Source organism: Camelus dromedarius, chromosome 4 (assembly GCF_036321535.1).
Source record: "Camelus dromedarius isolate mCamDro1 chromosome 4, mCamDro1.pat, whole genome shotgun sequence".
Taxonomy (NCBI): Eukaryota; Metazoa; Chordata; class Mammalia; order Artiodactyla; family Camelidae; genus Camelus; species Camelus dromedarius.
In genome coordinates this window covers 83,771,214-83,796,157 of record NC_087439.1, presented here as the reverse complement: position 1 = coordinate 83,796,157, position 24,944 = coordinate 83,771,214, and the positions used below count along the sequence as shown (strand labels likewise).

The 24,944-nt window shown below is 41.5% G+C and overlaps 1 protein-coding gene across 2 annotated transcripts in view; it reads left to right on the top strand.

Moving 5' to 3' along the window:
- Window positions 1-24,944, top strand: part of EPHA4 (EPH receptor A4) — a 136,781-nt gene that overhangs the window by 48,426 nt on the left and 63,411 nt on the right. For both annotated transcript variants that reach the window (XM_010988407.3, XM_010988408.3), the window contains exon 4: window positions 11,669-11,824. In XM_010988407.3, coding sequence (XP_010986709.2) covers window positions 11,669-11,824 — 156 coding nt within the window. The remainder of the gene's footprint in view (window positions 1-11,668; window positions 11,825-24,944) is intronic.

Below are 24,944 nucleotides of genomic sequence, written 5' to 3'. Positions count from 1 at the left end.
CCCTACTTTAAACAGGCCGACTCACACTGCCGCCCCATCTGTATTTTACAAACAAGCGTTGTCCCCCTCTTTCTTCCTGGCCCAACACTGTGGGAACTTGTCGGCATCATGGTCTTGTTTTTGTTTTTATTACTATCAATTTTCATCACGATTGCTTGTGTTTGCTATTTGGGATGAGATACAAACGAACAGATGATGACTTGGTATTCCCCCTGGCATCCTGCTTGTGAGCTATAATTCATACCTGGAAAAAATTTACCGACCTAACTGATAATCCTTCCCAACAAAAGATAAACACGCTTGTAAGTCATCAGGGTAAGTCAGATGCACTTGAAAGGGACAAAGAATTCACCTGCAAGCACTTTTGGCATCTCGCCCTCTCCCATGAATTCAAACTGATGACAGGGAAAGCGGCGGCTGCCAAAGCACTTTCGGCAAGAGAACCTCCCGGAGGCCCTGAGGGTGGGACCAGCCTGACCCGCCATCCAGTAAGGAGGATCTGGAGACCGGCCCTCTGTGCTTTCCCAGAGGAGATCAGATGAAAGCAAGGGTGCCCTAGGGCTGGGGGGTTCGGGTATGTGAACATACAGCATCCTTGCTTCCCTGTGGTCCAGGTGGTCCTGTAGAAAGCTTGCAGGTAAGCCCTGATCCGTTGCTAGGTCATCCTTATCAAGGTAGATGCACGTGGGCTCTCCCTCTCACGCTGTGTATTCCTGCTAGCAATTTAAGCTGATTTCTTGGGACACTGATCTGTCAGCCTGATGTGCTCAGAAAGCATTAAATAAATGATCAAATCCACCCCGCCCACCCCCGGAGCTTGCAGGAGTTGACTGAGTCAGTGGGAGAAGGTGGGTTGGTACCGGCACTATTTTCTATAATTGCAAAGTCATGAGTGTTATCGCAAATATTTGTACTGCTGGTTCTTGCTCTCATCTCTCAGATCGCCTCTATATCACACCAGAAACAGACCGTGCATATGCCCCATAAATTTCCCTCTGTCCAGATGAGGACTCTTCCGGGAGCTCGTTGCAAATTTTTACTTTGTTCTTCTTGGACATAAGCAGTGTTGGAATGAACAGTCAAACACATATAACATTAAATGCTGGTAGATAGTTATATAAAATCGTTAACCCACTGCATGCAGTACCAAACACAGATGTTTAACCTGATCATACCCGTTCCACATAAATCACTTTATTTACCATGAGCATTAAGAATTTGAAAACTCTTTCCCCAAATTCTCAATATAATAATATTTAAAAAGTAAGCAGGGAAGGGACCCCTGATCAAAAACCTCAGCAGAGAATTATAATGCATCGCTAATAACTATAACAGGGAGTCTTTTAAAGCTTCTTCTTCTGAGCTTCACAGGCCCCATCAACAGAACACGAAAGAAGAGAGGACACTGAGCAGTTGTTACTGTCGTCACGTCACGGCTGCCGCGTAAATCATGATTTGGGACAACTCAGACTGTGGAGTCATTTGGATGACAATGACTAGCGACGTTGCTGGAGTTAATCGGATAATTATTTAACACGTGTTTCTCTTGGTTGGTCCCGGCTTCAGAACATATTTCATTCGTTCCCAGTCTTTACCTTCTTTACTTTCAAATGGAGAAACAGCAAGTATAGAACGTACATAGCGTTAATGAGAGAACCTCCAATTGGGCTAGGATCTCCCTAAAAAGAGGGAGCCTCTCTAAATCAGCTTGGCAAATACCCGGAGTGCCCACTGCCCTGTTCTGTTCCTGGCTGGCAATCGCTAACTCTTGTTTTAACTTCTGGCTGGAAGCAGCTTCCTGGTCAAACTCTTTTTCTTTCAGGAACATTCTATCCAGGAGTCACCTCTTGTTAGAGATGCCATCTTTCCCCTCAGTTCCTTCTACCGGCAGACAGTCTTGGGTTAGGTGCATAGGAGCGGTCCCCGTAACAGTCTGCAGGCACCTCTGCTGGGCATCCTTAAGATGGGAGAGTGAGCAGTGGTCTGCTCCCTGCCTGAAAGCAACAGCTTCACATTTCTCTGGCTTTTAGCACTTAGTATGTGCTCAGTAAATTCTTGCTATCATTACTCTTACTATTATTATAAAGGCTTAACTTTAAAAAGCCTTTATCATAATGCTGACTAAGTGTTTGCTAAAGCATGAATGGCTGAGTGAATGAATAGATGCACATACCTGCCAGCGGATGAGCTTTTTACATAATGATGCTAATCGCATAGACTCAGGTATTAAATTCAGATGGGGTAGTGTCAGGTGTGGAAGAGAAAAACAACGCTGCTTCCTCTATTCATTGCTCTGCCCTCTTATTTGCAATCAGTGGAGGTGTAATGAACCACTAGCTTTACGTACTCCAAATATCAAAGGGCAAAGAAGGCAGTAGCAACTCAACTCTTTGAAAAGTTGGTCCCTCTCTGAAATGTCAGGTTCAGTGGTGACGGCATCACTGCGATGAATGTATTATCAGTGGTGAGGCTGGAGGGTTTACAGGACTTACTTAAATTTTTTTCAAAATATTTTCAGTAATTTTATATTTGAGTTCAAAGCAGGGGTTAGATATTTTTTAAAACATGATTAAATGCTTTCTACATTTAGCTCGTCTTAAAGTATTTGTTTTCCTTATTTTTTTTTTCCTTTATCTTGTGGACATTTGTAACTTTTCGCAGTCATTTGTTTCCTTTTCTAATAGAAACTTCCACATATTAGAAAAACAGATGAGGTTAAATTTTGTTTTAGCTTTGCAAACATTATTATAAGTCATTCAGTTAAGTTCTGTCCAACCTACTCAAATTTGTATCTTCAACAGGATCAATAAATTGGAAAAAAATCTATCTTTAATACCAAATTTTGCCAAAGAAAGTCACTGTCTTTGACATCTAAAATTTAGTATGAAATAAAGGAGAGAATACCCACAAAATTTGCAGAGCTCTGAGGTTAGATTGTTTCCCTGAATTAATTGTTTTTCAAGACAATATTGAAATCTGTGATTTATTTTTTATATATATAGCAAATTATCAATGTCTTAAGTGAGAGAATAAGAACAAGGATTGGAGGGAGGAATAGAGCACCTTTATTTAACAAACTATATATATATATATATATATATATATATATATATATATATATAGTGATTACAGTTTGCTGCGCTGCCTTTTATTTTGAAATTGAAATTCATACTCCTTATAAAATTGAAATAACTTATTCATTTCTAACAATGCTCTATCGTGATTCATTATAAATTCATACTAATTCTCATCTTAGAGAAAATCATAAAGCTCAGACAGTTTCTAGCCTCACTGTGGTCAATTCTGGTAACATCTTGTGGGCTTGATCCGAGCAGATTTTGTCTCTTTCAAAACTCCTGCAACCTTTCACTTGTCCTATCAGTCAAGTCACTTGCCTCTGAATTTGGAGCCTGACTGACTGCCTTTGTTGGGGCCCTTAAAAATTCCCCCGTAAGAGAGAATTCCAAACTGGTGTGGCCAAAGTCTGTAGCTAGCAACCTTCATTCCTGCTTGTACTTTCACACATATATGAGGAGAGTTTCTTTTAAGCAATTTCTGATAGTGGAATAATGCCTTATTAATATGCTGAATCTACTAATTAATTTCCTTCTCTTCTGCATTCAGTTGAACTCTGTCTACTTTGGAACTTCTGCTGTTCCAGTTGACTCCCTCCCAATTCACCAAAGAGAAATAGCTCCTTCAATAAATTAGACTGTTTTGGAGGCAAGCAGGGAAAATCGTACGCTATTTCACCGTTGCATTCTTTTTGCTTGTGTTCAATAATTTTTATGGAGTTAATTTAAATTTAACAGGCTTTGCGTGAACTTGCTTCTGGAGGATTTACTGCACCTTATGTGAAAACCGTCTTCATCTGACATTTTAGAATTACCTCCCTGTTTATGGGATTATACTGCATTCTGTTCTTGAAAGAGCAAGTCAATTTTCGGCATAGATTTTTCCTGTCTTTTTCTTCCCCCCTTTTTGTCTGTGTTTATGAAAGCTAGCTTCAAGTTGAGCGTGGAAACAATGGAGGAGATGAAGGGTAGAAAATAGGGTGGAACTGTGGTTTGCTGAAGGAGTTGGTCTGGATCATAAACTGTTGTTGATGGAAAAAGAAACCACAAAACCCAACTCAATAATTCATTTATTTAAAAAATACGCTTACATGTTTTTAAAATACAGTTTTGTCTGCCCCTGTATCTGCCTTGTCTATGGTCACTGAATAAGAGGCAGTTGCCGTGGGCCAGAATTTCGTCCGAGGTTTTTCACATCATATTAACAAAGGAAGTAAAACTGTGAGTGAGTTATCTCATAGTGTTTTTGAAATTCTATACAGTTCTATTCGAAAACAAAACAAAACATGAGGGTTTTATTTTGTTAATATTTGGATTATCCGCATCTTTGTAGTGAATTATATCCCACTGTAGTAATAACAGGTTACCCTTTTAGTGAGTTGCTAATTGTGCTTCATCTGTGTCTGTATTATCTCATGTAATCAGTACCTCAGCCCCCACATCAGGCTACATCACTTTCTTACCATCGCTGCAAGAGTAAACGTTCCATCAACCATCTTACCAGAAACCAAATTTTGACTCAGTAGTATTGTTACGGAAATGACAGGCCAGTCAAGAAACAAGTACCACTCGGAGGGTTGGAGTACTCAGATGTATTACGCCGGCGGGCTCGGAGGGGCTTCTGCTCCGAAGCTCTGAGCACATTCAAGATGTGCACATGAGGTTTTATAGGGTAAAGTACAAGCTTGGGGTATTCGGCCAACAGGCATGGAACAACTTTAGCAACATCATCATCACAAAAGTGGAGGCGGGGAGGCAGCAAACCAACATTCCAAAGCCAGATATGTATCTTTGAAAATCCAGCTGGCTAGCAAAAAACATAAACAGCAAACCAACACTAATTAACTTAGATTTACAAGTTAGTCCAGCAGAACTCAGATCAGTGTTCCAATACTTAGACTTGTTAGCCCAGCCCAGCCTCTCCCTCACATTCCTAGACCTGTCAGTTATCTTGTCAGACCAGCCCAGCTTTTCCTTCACATTATAATACGTAAATTTACTTTTAAATGGGTTTTCGGGGAAAGGTCTTTAAAGACAACATTTGGGGTGACAGCTGCAGGGTGTATGACTTTTTTCTGATCTGTTGGTGTTGGGGTAACAGGGTGGTGTTCCAGGAATCTCAATTGTCAGCCTTCTGGTTCTTTGCAGGTGGTTACCATCATCGTCCTGGGTGGAGGGAGGCCTGAGTTCCTGGAGAACTCAAAGATTTGTATCAGTTTGTGTATCCCTTGAGAAGGAACTCAGGCTCTGTTTTATCTCTGAGCTATTGTTCAAGTTATCTTTCCTACCTGCTTTTCCTTTGTTTCTGTGTTCCATCGCTTCTCTTACTTAGTTACTGCTTGAATTTGCTCTTTGGAACCCCGGGGGCACTGCAAGGTAGCAGAGATCCAGGAACCATGGAATCCAGGCTTGATCCTGGCATGCTCTAGAAGGAATACTGGGCAAGACATTCATCTCAAAAATGAGTATGTTGCACTGGATTAAGTCGGCAAAGTATGACCCTGCCCCCCCACCATCCATCCCCCCATTCACAGGCCTGCCACCTGTTTCTTACGGCCTGAGAGCTAAGAATGGTTTTTATAGATGACATTTGCCATCGATTTGATAATAAGGAACACTTTCTTTGAACCCCAATTAAGTGAAATATTCCCTCTCCAGATAGGAATTCCATTCTTCTCATTAGTAAGTAGCACTTAATTATTACTGTTATATTTTGAATTCCATCAATAAAAAATTGTATAGAAATTTATTGGAATTTTATCTTATTATGTGAGTACCTTTTTAATAGCCTTGGTCTTCCTCTTCACCTACAAAGCCTAAATTACTTACTATCTAGATCTTTACAAAACTGTTTGCCCACCCTGCAACATTAGATGATCTTTAAAGTCCCTTAAAAAACTCAGTTTTTATTTTTTCTCAACACATATCAGAAAGACCAGTGGTGGAAGGCAAATGACTGGAACAATGTGATTTTGTCTGTGTTTTGCTATTTACAAATGAAACAGAGTCAGATGGTTGGAAGGCAGAACCCATTTCCCTGTAACAATTGTCCATCTTTATCTCGCAGACGTTAAAAGCATGAGAAGAGGTCTAGAAGCAGAGTTCCTAGTGTAAGCTACAACTGCCTGGGTTCAAAAAGCAATCCTGCCTTGGGCTAATCGTTAACTTCTCTGCCTCAATTTTCCCATCTGTACTATGGGGAATCTGTGATGTTCACAGCTTTCCCAACGAGAGCTGGGGAGTGCACATTTTTGCAAAAACCTCAAAAGCAGAAACCCTCTTTGACAGATAGTTCTCCTTTCCTTTCATTTACTCTTACATTATTCATGTACTGCAGTCTAGCAAGTGAACAATCAGACACTCATTTGATAATGGCCATTACATTACTTTGATATTTCTGAAATAAATTCCTAAGCATACTGAAAATACTCTATAACCAGTAAGCAAAAGGCTGAGCAACCCCGTTCAGAAGTGTGTGCCTAATCGCATCCCCACGTCATGAGGTTAGAGGGACCCCCAAGGCCTCCCAGAGTGAAATGTTCCCTGAGGACCAGTTTGCATAAAAGGCTCAAATTCCCCCAAGAGACTCACTGCTGGAATTTCAGCTTTGACCTTCTGGAGGCTCCGAATTAAAATGCAAATTTGTTACCTCAGAAGGTAATTTTTAACACATTAATGTTTATTTGTTAGTACTTTAGCACAAATTAGGTTTTTTCAAATTAGCTAGCTGCCTGAGACCCTTGCTTAAATAAGAAGTTCAATCAGTGTCCCGGAGGCGGGCTGAGGGTATGTTTGAATAAAGGGTCCTTGGGTGACAGTGATACATCCGCCACCACTGCCGGATCCCAGCGTTTTGCAAGAACGCCCTGCGGGCATTCATGCGCATGGGTGCGCACCGCACACACGCACACACAGGACTTAACAGTCCACACTCTAGCAAAGCATTGCCCAATAGAAATACAATGCAAGATGCAGGTCTCGTATATAACTTTAAGTTTTTAGTGGACACATTAAAAAATGTAAAATTAAATTTAATGGTATGTTATTCAACTTGATATATCCAAAATGTTGCTTCAATATGTAATCAATATAAACATTATTAAGAACATATTTCTTCTCTTTTGAGTACGAAGTGATTGAAATCTACTGTATATTTTTACGCATAGAGTTGGTCTCCATTGGGACCAACCACATTTCACGTGCTCAGTGGACGCCAGTGGTGAGTAGTTAGTTACCTTACTAGACGGTGCAGCTCTGAAGGGCTGGGACACGGAAGGTGGGTTGCAGGTACTGCGGCTGTTGAAAGCAGCAACTGGATGGGCTGGGAGGACACGTGGAAGTTGAAACCATCCCCATTTTCCCACCACTCAATTGTATCAGTCGCATTTTTGCTGAAAGTCAGTCTTAACCCTATTATAAGGACCCTTTTAGAAGAATGTGAACTGGAATTAGACGCTGGCTCCACCACTTTAACGGTGTGTCCCCCGGACAAGTTACTTAAAACCCTCAGTGTCTTCATTTGCAAAATGGGAATCGTAGTAAAACCTCAAGCTTACAGGACTGTTGTGAAGACTAAATGAAATAATGCATGTAGACACCCTAAATGCTCAATGAACTGACATTACTATTAGTTATTTTTACAAACTAGTTTTAAAATGAACCATAAAGGCTATCAGGTACTATCAGTCTTTCTGTATTTCTCTAAAAATGAGAAAAATGATCAAAACATATATATATAATATTTTTTAAGCATAGGTTTAACAGTTCCTTAAGTTGGACATTACACTTCATGCAAATCATCTATGCACTGAGAAACCCTGAAAATACTTTTTTGCCTGGAGAATCTTTTTTGTTCATTTGCTTTTAACCAAAAGTAATTATGTTTAAGTATTCCACAAAGAAACTTATACAGAAGGCTATCCTAAAACTGCAACCTCGTTATGGAAGTAGGTGAGCCAATGAAAGAAAATAGTTTTTCTTTTTTTTCTTTATTCTCATGTATCTTCTTTTATTTAAAGTCAGCAGAAAGAACTAATTAAGGCAAAGAGAACGACAAAGAATTCAACGTTTTGCATGGCACGTGTGAGCTAATCTTCCCACAATAGAGGCGTATTTGAAAGGCTAAGTAGCGTGCTCCTTCAGCTGCACCCCATCTTGCGAACATTCACCGGCAAGAGGGCAGAAGGAAGGCATCTCTTGGGGGTGCAGTTTGTCTCTCTCTAGACTTGCTTACCGAGTCACTACCATTCAAAACTACAACGTCATAGTTCTCATTTAAAAGACAATAGTGGAAAATCATAAGACGTGTCAATGCTTGCTATCCCCAATACATGCTTCATGGGGATTTTATTTAGAAGGAAAGATGCAATGAAGATTTTAAGAAGCAAATAAGTGGTGAATAAATTTGGGATGGACTTACACATTCATCCACCGAACGCTAGAAGGCTGTGGACCACACAGAGCAAAGAAATGTACTGAACCATCAGTTTAGAAAGTCATTTTGAATGTAGGCAGCAAAACGGCTGTGCGCATGAAAAACCACGACTTTATTTTGAGAGATCCTTTCTAAGAATCCTGAAATATTAATAACATGGTCTTAATGTAGTTGAAGACAAAAGAATGTGTTAAGGGTACTAAGGGTTGCTGAGAATAGCACAATGACAATTTTGTGTTTTCTGCTTGCGTGTGTAAAAGCAAGAGGAACGGAGAGTAAAAATAGTCAGTGTGTTTTTAAAGAACAGCGGTCTTCAGTTTTCTAAATAGGTATACAGTTCTGTATTCCCCAAATGACTTCACAAATACTTATTCTTGGTAAAATATTCATCTACCAGCTTCAAGGAAACAGGAAAAAAGTATAAAATTACAAACTATTTTTTCCCCTTAAATAAACCTGTCTATACACAACTAATTTTTGAAATTTTAAAAACATTTGAAAATTTTCATATTTGAAAATATTTGAAACATTCTATTTGATTTTTTGTGAACTACAAATTTTATTCTTTAACTGCAAGTAGTCCTGTAGAAGTTGAGGAAATAGCAATGCTCTTGTTTCCTAACAAGTTTTTTTTTAATATTTATATATTATTGTATTATTTAATTTGGGGGGGGGCAGGATCTGGGGGGAGGTAATTAGTTTTATTTATTTTTGTAGGAGGTACTGGGGATTGAACCCATGCGCATGCACTCTATTCCTTGAGCTACACCCTCCCCTGCAGCAAGTTTTTGAATGTGTTCTGTTTTCACATTGCAATGAATCAGTCATAGGCCAGTTTTTGTTGCTGATCTTCCACTCCCATCGTGAGTTTTTGAATTTTGATGCCAGATGAAATGAAGGATTTCGGCAGGAACTCGGAAAGTTTTCCTCCAGCATCCAGATGTGAAAAAATAAAAGCAATTTATCCCTTCTTGGCAGTCCTATCCCCGAGTGACCAGGTTTTCACAAATTGACTTTGTTGGCTGTGACTGATCGAGTGACAGACGGGACCCAGTGGGTTTGTGTCGAGTTTGAGGACTCCTTGTGTTTGAAGTGAGAAGGACAGGCTTGGCCCTCAGTGCTTCTTCCTGCCAAAGCTGGAGGTTTTGATTTTAATCGAAACCCTAGGGCTGTCTTAAGCATGACCAAAAAGCACCTTGCAGGTTGAACCTTATCTAATTATGTGATGTGTATAAACTTGAGACACATAAATCTCAGTCATTGGAGCAAGATGTTTTTCTAAGATGCTCCGGTCCAGTGAGAGACGAAAGCAAATAAGGGACAGATTGATCTCCGAGCGCTTTTATTGTCGGTGTGCCACACGTCATAAAGTTTTGGCTCATTAAAGGAAATTCCATAAACAACTAGTTAATAATGATGAAATAACTTGTCCCATTCTGGAGCTTCTGCTAAACTCCCTTTCCGCTTGCCATTACAAGAGCATGATTAAGAAAATACCAACAGGATGTGCTAGAGGGAGGAACAGGCTTCAGTTGGAAGCCATACGGATGCTTGATGGATGAGTAACGAGCCGGGGAACGTGGCCATATCTCCTCAGAGAATCACGCAGTTCTGTGACTGTCTCTTTTTCCACTCGTTTGAGTAAAATCTGCTGGATGGCTGGCGTGGTTGGTCTCTTGCGGTGGTCATGCTGTTGGAAAGTGCCTGTTGGGTCCTTCTCTCAGCTAATTCTTTTGATAGCAGAGAAACACCCAAAGTATGTGATAAATGGAGGAGACTGTGAGTCATACTGGAAAGATTGTGGGTAACCATCACATTTTTTTTTTTTTTGGTACCTCTGGTCTTAATGAAACAGCTATTTTTAATGGCCTTGTCCCTGTGGGTTTAATTCGTATGCTGTCGGTCAATTTTTATTTTCGGTTGAGGCAGATTTGGGAGGCAATCGTAAAGGGCATAGGGGAGGAAAAAAAGGGAGAGCGAGGCCCTATTAATTATTTTTTATTGTGAGGCTTCTCAGAATTATTGAGTTTTTCCACATTAGTAAAAGCAGTCCGCAGTGTCAGTGTGATGTTTGTTAATATGAAGTCATGGAAAGCGTGTCAGGTGCATGAGGAACTACGTGGTCCGTGTTCTCTGCACCAGCCGCTTGGGCTGAATGTACAGAGGGAGGAGGGTGTTGGCAAAATGGAGGAAGGGAAAAACAGGAGGGCTTTATTCGTTTGAAAGTAAACACAAAGTATCTGCTGATCTTAAAAAATAATCTTAACATACATATTCCAGAACCTACTGTGGGTAGTTTATATTACTTTCCCCTGAAATTGTGATCCGCGTCTTACCAACTCTTTTCTTTGATGCTTGGTTGCTTTTGTTGGTCTTTCACTTTGGTTCTCTCTGTAGCAGTGATTAAGAAATAATCACCGTGCTCGAGGTCCTGGGTTCAATCCCCAGTACCTCCATTAAAGAGAAAAACAAACAAACAGAAGAAAGAAATTATCACCAACCAATTTTTTGGATACCCTTTCAGCTAGTTGATCCAAGATCATACTCTCAGATTCCATAGCATGTGGCCAAATGTTCAGGCTTGGGGGGCAGAACACTTGAGGTCAAAGCTGCTCCCTGACATTAGCCAGATGCGTGGTCTGGTGCCGACAGTTTACTGCTCAAAGCTGGTATTCCTCATGCCTGAGGTAAGGCTAATAATGGTGCTTAAGGAAAAGGGAGCTGTAAGGATCAAACAGCATCACATATATAAGCATGTAGGAAGCACTTGGTAAACTTTAGCTGTGATTTTATTGATACTGCTGGTTTTATTTTACTTTTTATTTTATTTTATTTTAATAGATGTGCTGGGGATCAAACCCAGGACCTCATGCATGCTAAGCTTGTGCTCTACCACTGAGCTATACCTTCCCCCACCCAATATACAACAGATTTTAAGAAAAATTTTCCCCAGGGCTTTGCCACCTGACCAGTAGTGTTAATGACCCTTACAGAGTGATGGTTGCCAATGACTGTTTTTGGTTGCTTTACCCGCATCTTCAGCCAGATGATCACTAGTGATTAGCAAAGATGTCCCCCTTCTTCTGACTCAAGGAGGTGACATTTTGCTTTGCTGTGTTTCCCATGGTTTATAGTGGTTTGTTTTTCTTTTTTCCTTTAGCTTGCAAAATTGGGTATTACAAGGCCCTCTCCATGGATGCCACCTGTGCTAAGTGCCCACCCCACAGCTACTCTGTCTGGGAAGGAGCCACATCGTGCACCTGCGACCGCGGCTTCTTCAGAGCTGACAACGATGCCGCCTCCATGCCCTGCACCCGTAAGTCGCGTGCTCATCTTCCATTTCTTGCGTTTCTGCGGCTTTCATTACCACCTAGCAGGACACTGCCAGGTCTTCTCCCCGCATCACCATGCAGGGGGCAAATGAGATCAAACATGCGTCTTTTCTCGATCAGCGCAGGGGAAAAGCTTAGGAAAAGAAAGACTCTTTGTCACTGATCTTGTTGCCTTCAAAATGCACAGCTGCCAACAGACTACTTTGTGGAGCAGAGATTGAACATTCAGGGGTTGTCTGACAGTATCATTAGAGCTGAGATTAGGATTTATAAATGGCTTTACAGTTTGTTTCATGAGATCTCTTGGGGAAGCTTGACAGCTGCAGGGGAAACAAGGGTGGGGCGGGGTTCCGAGGATGGGATCACATGTGGGCAGGGGGCTTCAGTTCTGTGACTGATGTCATAGCTTGTGCCTTGCGTGTCCCTTCTCCATTCTTTCCTCCGAGTTTTGTGTTCATAACATTTAAGCCTGGATCCCAATAAATGCTTGTTGAGTGATGGGCACTGAATATATGTTGGATTAAGGAATGGATGGGGTTGGCACCCCAGTGCGGAGGGAGGTAAAGAAATCTTTTCTCACACTTGGGTGTTCCTGAGTGTAGCCATTCCTTTCATGCACACTCCGGGCTTCACAGACCCTGCAATGGCTGGGACCTTACCGGAGCAGGGAGTGGTGGGCCAGGTGGCCCTCCCCTGCTTTCTCTCCTTGGGTGAGTCTGTGTGGTGGGACAGAGCCCAGTGGCCAGACACAGGCTTCCCACAGGTTTTGGCGTGGCTTCCCAGCCCACCGTCTAATACCTGAGGGACTGTTGAGTCTTTTGAGTCTCAGTCTCCTCATCTGTCGAATGGACTAATAATAGTACCTCCTTCACGGTTGCTGCTACTCAACACTCTCGTGTGGTTTACATACTGTGTGAGATGCATGAAATCATGCTGCTTGATGGGTTTCAGCTTTTACTGTCATTATGACTATTCTTAATTATTTTTGTTTTGTACCTACCATAAATTCCATCTTGGCTAGCCTGGAAACATCACTGCAAATAGAAGCCTCTCTGGTCTGGGGGCAGTCGGGCCAGCTGTGGGGCCATTGTCTAGCCCTGTCAAAGGAGTGGGCAGAGGAGTTTCAGGTCCATCCCAAATTTGTATGGAAATCGCCGTACCCTCAGGAGTTCCTTTCATAACCAGAGATGATGATGATTACAGTAATAATAACAACAACCACATTTTATAATTATACCCAGGTGGTGTATTAGACGCTTTCAATAAACCTTATCACAGGGCTCCTGGGATAACAAATCTATGAGATAGACATTATCTTCATTTTATAGACAAGGCAACTGCTCACTCAGATGTTAGGGAATGTGCCCAGGACTCCACCCCAGCTTGGTGATGGAGCTGCACCCCCCGGAAGACTCACAGAGTGAGTGGTGGTGTCCCTGCCCCTCCCCCAGCTAAAGCAAGAACTTTGAGAGGGAAGAAGTCTACTGGGGCCAGCCTTCGGTGGAAGCGCAAATGGGCAAAGACTGCCTCATCTACTTTTCTGTTCCTTCCATAGACTGAGTACTTTCTCTGGATGCCGTGTATGTTTGATATGCTCAAGTTCCAGCTTTTTCTTTTCCAATCTAAATATTCTTCTCGTATGTTCCATTGTATGTGGTTGGTTTCATCAACTCTCCTCCCCTGCCCACACCCACTACCAACGTTTCTCCAGCGGTGAGATTTTAGAGCACAGAAGGAAGCCACAGTGTGATAACTGCCAATTTGCATCAGGCAGCCCACTGCCCACTTCCCACCCAGAGAGAGCAGCCTTCTCTAGGCTGGGGTCTGACTGTGCTGGAACCTCGTAACATTCACCTTTGGTGGCGAGACAACCAGGCTTTTGCTCCCAGGCATTTTTAGTCTCGTGATTCTGATCTGTTGTCCGGTGATCTCGGGGACCATGGGCCAATCGCTTAATTCCAGCAGCTTGCCTCGCGGGAGTTTAGGGAGACCCCAGAGGTTGCTACGGACCCCAGTTACTGGCACGTTCGCCATATGTGTAAGTGTGGTATCTGGACCCTTGGAATGTTACGCTTCTGTAAATCGTTAATTGTCAGCTTTACCTTGAATATGCGAATGAGAAAAGGAAAATAGTGATTTTAGCCTATGGGGAGACCCCAAAGTTTTAAAGCTAAGGTAAACGTTTGCATTTTTCAGAGACTGTTTTTAGCAGTATAGGAGAAGAAGACTAGTGGCTTTTTTGTGTCATTGATAAGAGGTCCATAAAAATACAAAAGCAATTCGCAATCCTTTCTTTCCTGGCCTGGTTCTCTGGGCTAACTCAAAATCTCTGCATGACTCTAATGTTTATTGCCTCCCTCTGATTCCAGTTAAGAAGAAACACAGTGCTGATATTAACACCACAAACTGGCAAGGTAGTTTAACCTCTCCAAGCCTCAGTTAACTCATCTGCAAAATGGGATTCTTTCTACCTGTGGGTTCGTTTTAAGAATTAAGTAAGAAAATATTTGCAAAGATCTCGTACATGGTAGGGGTCTAACAAATGTTTGTTCTCTTCTTTTACCTCCAGCTGGTCACTTCCTCCCCCAAACTACCCAACAGCAGATTGCCCTGCATTCACTGCCTCTCTATGGGGGATTTTCTCACTTGAGTGCACGATTAAATTACCCATGGCTGTCCTGCAATCCTGAAGCTTTGGGGGTGGGACTAAGGCATCCATATTCTCAGAAGTTGCTCCCCATCTTGGTGCCCCCTCAAAATAAAACAAAATCATGGCCCCCATAAATCTACTGCACAGACAAGATTGAGACCACTTCAGAGTTGAATTTTTAAGTTCTTTTTAAAAAAATTTACCAAACATGATGCAATACTCTTAAGACCTCTCTGAGACACAGATCGTCTGGGAGATGGGCACTGATAGATGTACTGGTAAGTAAGCAGCAGAATGAGAATCTGTTCTAGCCTACGGCTCTCCGTCAGATTTCTCCCTTCTCGGTCAGTACCCTGGACCCGCCATGTCCAATACAGTAGCTGCTAGGCACACGTGGCTATTTTAAATTTAAACTTAACCAACATTAAGTTTAAAATTCAATCTCTAACTTACACTTTCCCCATTTCAAGGGCCCAAGAGCCACATGCAGCCAGCGGTGACCATACCGGACTGCACTGCTTTAGACTTATTTCTGTCATCGCAGACAGTGCCACGGGACAGTGGGGGAGCAGGTTTTTCAACAGTGAAGACAGTGGGAGTTTCTTTGAGAACGTCTTGTTCCAATAACCCAGAGAATGAAGCCCTTCCCCCCTCGCCCCGCCCCCAGCTTTCTGGGCCTCTCTTGACAAGATGTGGGGATGGAGGGGAACATAAACACCAGGGATCCTTTCAAACTGATTCCAGCCTCTAATCAGTTCTTACCAGTTGGTTAAGCCAGGTGACAAACCCAATTCCCTTGTGCTGACAGCCATGATAATCAGGGGCCTTCCTTGTTCATTATGCTGTCTTTAACCCCAACATTTTTATGCAGCCCTGCGTTTAGTGATCGCTCACTGTGACGGCACACTAATGAAGAAATAAAACACACTATCTGAGACTCATTCTTCTAGCCAAAGAGAGACTCTGCTCCACTGGCTTGTAAAATCAGGTTTTTGTTCACGTGGAGAACGATTAGACCAGGTGAATACAGGCAGCATTGGGTAATTTAGGAGGAAGCGCCCAAGGAGTTCCTCACACCCTGGGTCGAGTTGCTGGACAACTTCAGGGAATTTCGTGGCGGATAAACTTTCTCTTGGAGGACCTTTGTTGGAGCCTCTGGTCAGGTTAGGATAAATGGCTGTGGGTGAGACAGGCAGAGTTTCAATGGAGGCATCAGATGAACATTTTCAAGAAGAGAATCCATTCCTGTTAGAGTAGAGAGAACAATGCTTCTTACACATGCATGTGCATGGAAATCACATGGAAATCACCTGGGGCTTGGTGGGAGAGGTCAGGCCTGACAGTCTGTGTTCCTAACATGTTCCCAGATGCTGCAGATGCTCCTGGTCTGTGGACAACCTTCAGGTAGTAGGGATTTAGATCCTCCCTGATGGATGGCAAGAGCTGGGAGACCCTTCTCTCTCATGCTTGTCACTTTCAGGCTATTTCTTCAGCTCAGTGATGACTTGAAGAAGATATTTCAAGGGTTCTGAACATTCTCATGTCATGAAAATTGAATACTTCATTTGTCTCCCAGATGAAGAAAATTCCAACCTGGTCTAGAGTTGCATAATCAAATAAATACACACACTGTGGACCTTGTTTGTTTGTCTCTTCCTCAGGAGTCCCCACTCGGTTACTAGGTTACTGTGAAAGAGTGGAGATGGCAGTGTTCACCTCAGATTCCTGTATCGGTCAAGAAAGTCATCAAGGCTTTTGGCGACACTGCTGGCAAGGCAGACGTCCAGACCTCAGTACCCACAAGGATGCCATCTGAGCTGATGAAGGAATTCTGCTTTCCTGAATCATTTCTTAGGGGAAATTTCAATGTCACGTTTGCCAATGAAATGAATGTCCTTTAACTCTGCTAATCACCGACCCCTCCTCAACAGATCTCTTTCACCTTCCCTTTGCCTTTCCTCGTAGTCAGGAATGTGGTCTGTTGGGCAGCAGTGCGGGGAGAAAGTCAACTGCAAGCCAGTGCAGGAAGACCTTGAACAACGTAGTCATTCGGTAGCCTGTTCAGTGATTCTAGCGAGAAAGGTCTGCTTTCCTTCTTTGGGAGACTGAACCAATTTTACATTTAAGATAACTTTCCAATCCCTTCATGTACTAGAAAAAAAAATTGCTCTCTAGAAGATGTACATTGGCTCCGTACACCTAGGAAAAAATAACTAACTGGTCGTTTTGCCTCTTTTACTTCTGAGCACCATTACCGGAGTGGTTTTTCATACTTTGCAATTGGAAATCTGTGCTTTAAATCCTCTTTGTTTAACTTGTTGGATGAAACTTATTAGAGCCTGGCAATTGTGGGGCAGTCTGAAAATAAAAGATTATTTTTATAGATTGCCACCTTGAAGGGCCTTCACAAATCTGTCTGTAAGTAAACGGCCCTGAGTAATTCAGTCAGCTGTGCCAAACAAACAAAGAGTGATTGATTGATACTTGGACGTGGCCTAAAATATTCTAAAATTGCAGCTTTTAAGACAATTTGTACTGGAGGAGCTGAGAGCTAATGAGGGCAAATTTACCAAGATCTTTGGCGAAGGGTCCTGATTTGAGAAAGTTTAGGTTATCAAGAAGTTGAAATAGCCTCGCTCCCAACAGCAAAACATCACTTACTTTGTCTTTACTTTTCGCTTTTTCTAATTGAATTTATCGAGGCATTGCATTTCTTCCAGAAAGTGTATTGTTTTAAAATTACCATTTCAGTTCTATTACTCAAAGCCCTCACTTCTAATGCTTTCTGACAGTTATCAACATAATGAACCCTAATGAAATGATGAGCAATCTTCAGTGGAAACCCAGTGTGGATCCCAGTGGTGCTGTGTGACTGTGTTGTTAACATTTGAATGCAAATTAAAGTAACATCGTCCTTCCGTGTTTCCAAGGTCAGGAGAAGAGAGAGAGACTTTTTTTTTCAAGTGCTTTAATTTTGGAAATCTCGTATTCATTTTCAAACAAGCCCTTGAAACTTCCACTGATGTTCAGTTCAACTCTCTACCCCAAAGATTTACATGCTTAACGGTCCAGCTAAGGGATTTGGGCGGGGGGCGGGGTGGAGGGGATGTCTAACATGAGGCTTTCATGTTAGAAACCATAGGATAAAAGGTAGCCTTCAGTTTCAAGTAAATCACATTTTTTTTTCTATCCAAAAGCATATTTCTTTTTGCTTTAGAGCTTCAAGTAACTAACAATATAATGATGGGAGGAAGGACATTCTGTGAAATTGATCAGTGAGGGTACAGTTTACTCTAGTGACAGACTACTTAGTAAACGAGTGAGAATGAAAGCCAAAGATTCCCAAAGTTTTGTTAATGAAAGTGTTTCAGAAAATTCATTGATTGATCTCTCATTTCACATTGGATTATCCATGTAATCAATCATTTTTTGGGAACATATTTTTATGAAAACTCATGAATCTAAAGTTTGCTTCTTTCATGCCATTCGTCAAATTTACAATACTAGAGTATAGTTTTATATTCCATTCCATTTGTCATAGGATGAGAACTCAAACTGAGACACCGGTTCCCCCCATTGCCAGATAATGTGACATGGTTTTTTTTGAGTGGAACATATCTTCCCACTGCCTGTCAAGCCAGGTGATAAGCCAACGAATGTGCCTGTTCTCTGGGCTGTACAAACTGATCAAAGCCACTGAAGACATTTTGATAATTCATGTGCAGTCTTCCACTCATTTTATTTCTAGGCTGCTTCTTTAGTTAGATCTCTAGTTCAAGGTCTAACATCTATTAGTCAGTAAACCACATCCTTGGTCCTTCCTCCTGGGTTACCTTGTATGTTGACTACTGATAGGAAAAATTACCTCTCGAGAACCCGAGAGTCTTGCCTAAAGACATTTAAGGATATGGGGGAAAAGATCACCACGTATGATTAACAGAAGACATAGGTGGAACCCAGGCTGATCACTGGCCATTTGGTAAAATTTTGAAAGTTTTAGGATATTTAATAAAGATCAGGTATCATCTCAATGAATTATGTTTTAAAAAGGCTATTTTAGCCTCTGCATTATCCTTCAACCTACTTCTAATTTTCTACAGATAAACAGTCCAATGTAGACATTTTATAGGAATTAATACAATGTGGATTCAAGTAGGAAATGCCTACATTTAAGGAACACTGATGTGTGTCCAAGTGAAAGGCTGGAATCATCTACCAGTGTCATTTAGGCAGGTGATTACAATTTTTCCAGCACCGTGAATAATTAAGAATGACTTGTTATCACCCCAGCCCTGTCATTTCGGAATAACATTTTTGACACTCTTTGTGGAAGTCCTACAGTGGTTGTGCACAGCATGCTTCGGTGAAACAAGGTCAATTATACATTTTCCTGAGATCCCCTGGGGTGAGAACTGGATCCCTCCTCTGCTCTTAGCATTTTGATTCTCGTCTCATAGTTGACTCGTATTCTACATGCTGTCTACTGCTTGGCAGAAGATGGACTGAGGAAAGAGTCCTGTGACACACATAGAATTGCCCCCCACCCTCCTGTGACCTTCCACCCAGGGAAAGATCCGTAAACGAAAACTCCTTGAGTGGGGTGTAGGAACCAGGCAGAGAGAACAACTCAGCTAAGACAAGAGCACCGTCTAGGAAGAAATGCCAGCATCCTTCAGCTTAAAGGACAAGGAAGCTGGGAGAAATGTGAATTGAGAAAGCCAGGAACGCTCTGGCTTGGTCCACGAAGAATTCATAGATAGGCTTCATTTTCCTGTGTGACTTGTTCATCTCTCTGGGAAGGGGGTCGTTCTGGCCTTTGAATCAGGGTTTCTGATCCTATCTTTCCACATGTTGGCTGTGTGAATTTGAGTGAGTTGCTTAACTTCTCATATCTTGATTTTTGATCATCAGATTGCTTTGGGTAATAAATACTTTTCTGCCAGATTTTATGATGGAGATTAAAGGAGATACAGGATGAAAAAGGGCTTTGCAAGAAATGAATTCACAGGCCAGCTAATTCTAAAGCAAAATACTCATGCTTTTCATGGTTTTTCTAAATGGATAACCGAGAGTTTAGAAAGTACTTCAACCATAAACTAGTCATCTTAAAGTCAAGAAACCACAACTGCAATTAACTTGGTAAAGAAAAGACAAACAGTTCCTGGGTGTAGAATGGGAGAATAGATCTATCAGAAAAATAGGTGGTAGCAAAATTTCAGCAAGGAGTTGCTGCTCCAGGAAACCAAGAATTTTTCATAATGGTAAAAGGGGATTGCTACATCCAAACAGTTCTGTTTTTTTTTTTTTTTTTTTTAAATAATGGGCAGTTCTGCCTTGGCTCTAAAATCGTTGCTAAAACACATAAACTGCCCTGATAAAAGGTTATGCACTGTGAATTTATCTCGGAGGAGGTGTCCCGGCAGCAGTCGTCCTGTAAACTCACCCCCAGCAGCAGAGACAGAGAAAGCAATTAGTAGCAGAAACATATACAGCTGTTGGGGGGCTGCATGGGCTTTATTTCAGAGTCAGAACTTACACACCCCAGCTGTTTATTCTGCCTCGGAACCTGTCTTTCAGCTGCAGAGAGATTAACAAAGGCTTATCTGAAGGGTTAGAGGGTTTTACAGCTGAAACACTGAAGTATTATTGACAGTCCAAAAGTTGTACGTGATTAATGAAGCCTCATGAAATGGACCTCCACACCCAAGGTGCTTCTTCCTCAGAAGCGATGTCTTGTTCCGGCTGCCGTGGCATCTTAGCGGGGTGACAGTAGCGCTTCAAGAAATTGATCATTTAAGAATTACGCTTCTGCCCGTGCTCTGGGGGAATGTTTCTTCCCACGTCCAGAATTAATTTCATGGCTCAGGCATTAAATTTTAAGATGGTGATTAAAAATCAGTTAAGTAGTAAAAGTCTGTGATAGCTCTGGAAACCACATTGTACTTGAGCTGGGCTACTTTGGTTTCCTGTCAGCTTGTCTCCTAGTCTTGACTGCAGACTTTTTTTAATTTAACCTTTGAGCAGGTGATTGCCTCCGCTGCCCGGACCCCCATCGCCTTTTGTGATGTGATAACATCCAAATGCTGCGACTGCGATGCTTCTGAGGAGTGAGCTGGACTGGCCTAAGGAATCATCGCTCATTTATTTGTTCAGCAGACACCTAATAAGCATCTTCTACAAGTTTGGCATCTTTCTAAAGGCTGGGAGACTCTCGTAAAGCAGAATAGGGAAGACTCCTGTTGTCACAGAGCTTCTGTTCTAATAGTCATATAAATAATAAAACAAGATAATATAGACTTCTCACAAGAAGGAAAGAACAAAAGATCATGTAATAGAGTAAAATGGAGGAAAGGGGAGGATTTCGCTTTGTGAAGAGTGGTGAGGACCAAGGGGGTGAGATCTGAACTGAGACCCAGGGGGAAGGAGGCAGCTCTTGAAAGAGCCAGGGGACAGAATTCCAGGCAGAACTACCGAGTCTAAAGAATTTGAGTTGCATGTTTAAAGTTTTGCGACCAATGTGAGTTTTAAACTTGACTCATTTCTAACCCTTGGTTCTGGAGTCTGTTGGCACTTTAATTCCAGTTGTTGTAAGAAACAGAAATTTCAGGTTTATGTGGCACACTACACCATATATCCACAGAGATTTAAACCCTTTGGCAGAACCCACTTTTAAATGCAGTTAGCATAATGGGTTTCCATCCTTTGTGGAAGTTCCACTTACTTGCTATATGAATAAAAAAGTGAATTGTATCTGACTTGTGACTTTGGGGTGAGGTGCTTAAGGAGCAGTTATCCTGACCTAGGCTATCCATGCATTGGCTCATACCAAACTCCTAGTTCACACTGGAGGCATTTATGACTTGGGGTTTAGTGTTGGCTGATCTTTTTTAAACGATTTAATTAAGGCTCCTATAGATTTCATGCAAATATGAAACATCAGGTTTTCCTAAATGAGCTACTTTAAATCCTGACATAAGCCATCAAGTGTGTCCTCTCAACTACTCAGGAATTATACTTTAGTCTAATACGTGAGAGGGAGGAATGACGATTTGTGGAATTGCTGGAATTTTCTTTGATGCTTGGAATATCGCCCTTCTTAAATGTCACAGTCACTTAATTTCTCTAGATAGTATGTGGTTCGTTTCTAGAAACCTGTCTTTTCCCAGAGGAATGCACATGGTAGGTTAAGGAAGATCAAGATCCCTTTTATGATAAAACACGCTATGATACGATAGTCCTTTGCTTCTGCTGTAATTTGGCTACAGTTTCTTGGGACTTCATGCTGTCAAACTCCTGTCAATGGAATGCAAGTTGACATCCCACTAGAAAATAATAATTATCCATTGTAGCACCTTTCATCAGGACCTGCTGGGCCGTACAGAAAGTATTTCACACCAGTGAAACGAATGGATGTTCATTAAATTTATCTGCACTGCCAAGAAACACAGAGCCCATTTCTTTCAGAGCGCTGAGAAACTCAAAAAATAGGCCATCACGTACTCTGTATTTTATTCCTTCCTTAGTCAAAGAAGGTAGGTATGATTTGGACTTTACAAGCTAGAGTTGTTACCTGACCTTTATAAGTGTGTGAATCAGGGGGGTGATCTCCTTAGATTAGTTCAGAGTATGCTTGAAGTCCCTAGAATTTTGTGCAAATTAGAAGTGATTGTTTTTCTAGGAAGAAGGTACATTGCTCCCAGCAAACTCTCTGCAGCAGGGGATGGTAGACTATGGCCTGAAGGTCAAATTCAACTGCCTCTGTTTTTGCAAACAAAGTTTTCTTAGAATACAATCATACCCCTTTGTTCAGGTATGGACTACGATCAAGGCACAGTGAGGAGTTGAACACGTTGCCAGAGAGACCACATAGCCCATTAAGCCTAAAATACTGACTATCTGACCCTTTTAGAGAAAATCTGTTGAACACTGTTCTAAAGGATTAGTCAGTAAAGGATTATTGCGTTTGACTTTTGGTTCTGGTAGTTCAGCTATTTACCTGTGCCACTAAATTGTGTTAAAAATATGAAGGGCATTCTAAATATGAGAACTTTAAAACAGTTTGCATCTGGCCCCATTCTTTGATGTAGAAAGAGAACCTGAGGCTTATATGTGAATTTCAAGCGGGCTTTACAAATAAAAGCAAAAATTTAAAGGAAGGACGCTTACTTTCCCTGAAAGATACTTCAGTATTTGATTGATTTGTATTTAAAAATGTCTTAATTTTGATCATAAGAATAACATTAAAAAGTAAACTGTACTTCTATAAAGGCTTATAAGGAAAATGCCTTTGAAAGTGTTAAAATTAACTTTCTTCCGAGAGAAGTGTTCCATAGGTCTGTGCCTGAAGAAATTATCATCCTGAAATCAAGGTGGAGAAAGGAAAGTCATAATGTCAAATCCCAACTGTACAAAACTTCCACTGATAGGGCCCACATTTTAAATTCCCAGCCATACTGGCTGGTGATGGAGCTAAAAAAAAATGAGGGCAGAGTGTTTGCCCTTACGTCTTCCCAGTGCTCACAGAGTCCATGTTTAACTTCCTTTAGTCTCTTCCTTGCCCCTTGAATTCCCTGCCCCTTCCTTCAGCTATCCAGGAAAGTATTAAAATGAATCAGAGTATTTTTTTTCCTCCCTCTCCTAGAGCAGGCGACAGATACTGGACACAGTACAGATTTGTTGAGTCATTGAATGACTCCATGATCCCTCCCAGCAGAAGCAACCACCTCTATTTGCTGTAAAGCCCTCCTACTTGTCCCAGAGTATTTTTAAGTGACAGGCAAGAGGAACTTGAATTAAACTAACTACACTGAGATGCTCCTTTATCAGACCTAATGGTTAAGTATCTGTATGTGAAAAGCTGGCCAGTACATCCTTAGCTCAGAGAAGCCTGTATTAATTCCCAGGCTTGAATTAACACTGGAGGTAAGTGGGCATGAGATGCATCGGAGGTCTTTGTTAGTTTTCCATCCAGTCATTCACTCATTCATGACTCATCAGGTGTTTATTGAGCTTGCTTGAACTAAGATTCGTGGGAGACACTGGGAAATGATGACGACATCAATCCTTCTTTTGAGGAGCACAAAGACTGGGGATAGAAACAGATATGCAACATTACGTCTGATTAGCAAGACCCCTTTACGTGTTCCAAACAAAGTAAGAAATAGAAATAACACCCTGAAATATGGAAAAATATCATAAGCAGGGTTACTACCAGTCCTACATTCAGGCCCGTAGGGGGCAGTTTGGAAGACATAAAACTATTCACAAAGACCAACAGCAGCGACCTGATGTTGCTGTGTGCTTAGTAGATACAATGTCAATATGAAGACTAGAAAATTACATGGTACAATTTATCCCACTTTGTTATCAATTTCGTATTTGTCACTGGAGACAGAGGTAGGCATATTTCTGATAAGAAAGGCAATCATTTTTCAGAAATTTAATTGCTCTTGGCTATCTGGATCTGGTGCTCTTACTGAGCCAAACTCGGGCCTGCTCGCCTAATAAGCAGCAAAGCCAATCTAGAGACGGAAGATCGTGGTGAAGGAAAGTACAGCATTTATTGCAAGGCAGCAAGGAGAATGGGTAGCTCAAAAGACCAGAGCTCTCCAATGGCTTTCAGAGAAGGGTTTCTAAAGACAGTGTGAGGGAGAAGATCATGGGGCCCATGATCAGCTTCTGCTTTGTTCTCTGACTGGTTGATGGTGAGGTGACAGGGTGGTGTTTTGAGAATCTTAGTCTTCAACCTCCTGATTCCAACTGGTCTGGGGTCTAGTGCTTGTGGTCAGCATGCAGTTAATTTCTTCCACCTGGTGCAGGTTTAAGGATCTGCAAGATACCTGTAGCAGATGGCTCAGGATAGTATCTGTAGCCCTTGAGGAAGAACTCAGGGTCTTTGTTTTATTGCTAAACTATTAGTATTATGTCTTACTTGACTGTTATCCTTTGTTTCTGCATGTTCCCAGGAAGGCCTGGCAGGGTCCTGCTGGGTTTCAATACTTGCAAAAAAAAGAAGAAAGATAATCTAAGAGTTAAGTTTTTTTTTTTTTTCCTTCTGAATGCCTTGTGTGTATTGAGAAAACTCACGTAACTCAGAGTGCCTGTTTTCTTTTCTCTTTAGTCATCTCTGCAGGTAATTGTTTTAAGATGCTGTTGTTAAGTATGACTAGATTGACTTTTGGCTGTATTAAAGTCCATGCTTTCTTCTCTTTTTCTTGAGAAGAGAATATTTTTTCTGAGGAAGAGATGGCCCATCTCTATAAATGGAAATAAATGTAATACTGATATATTTACCATCTTTTAATTGGCAAGAATTTTAAGAAAAGAAAAGCCACAAACACAATACAACCACCATTGTGATTTTAATTCATAAAGCATGTGTCCTTTCCTTGGCTTATGCACCCCAACATTATAATCATCCTCGGTGGATATTTCTAGTATTTCCTTCCCGCTAC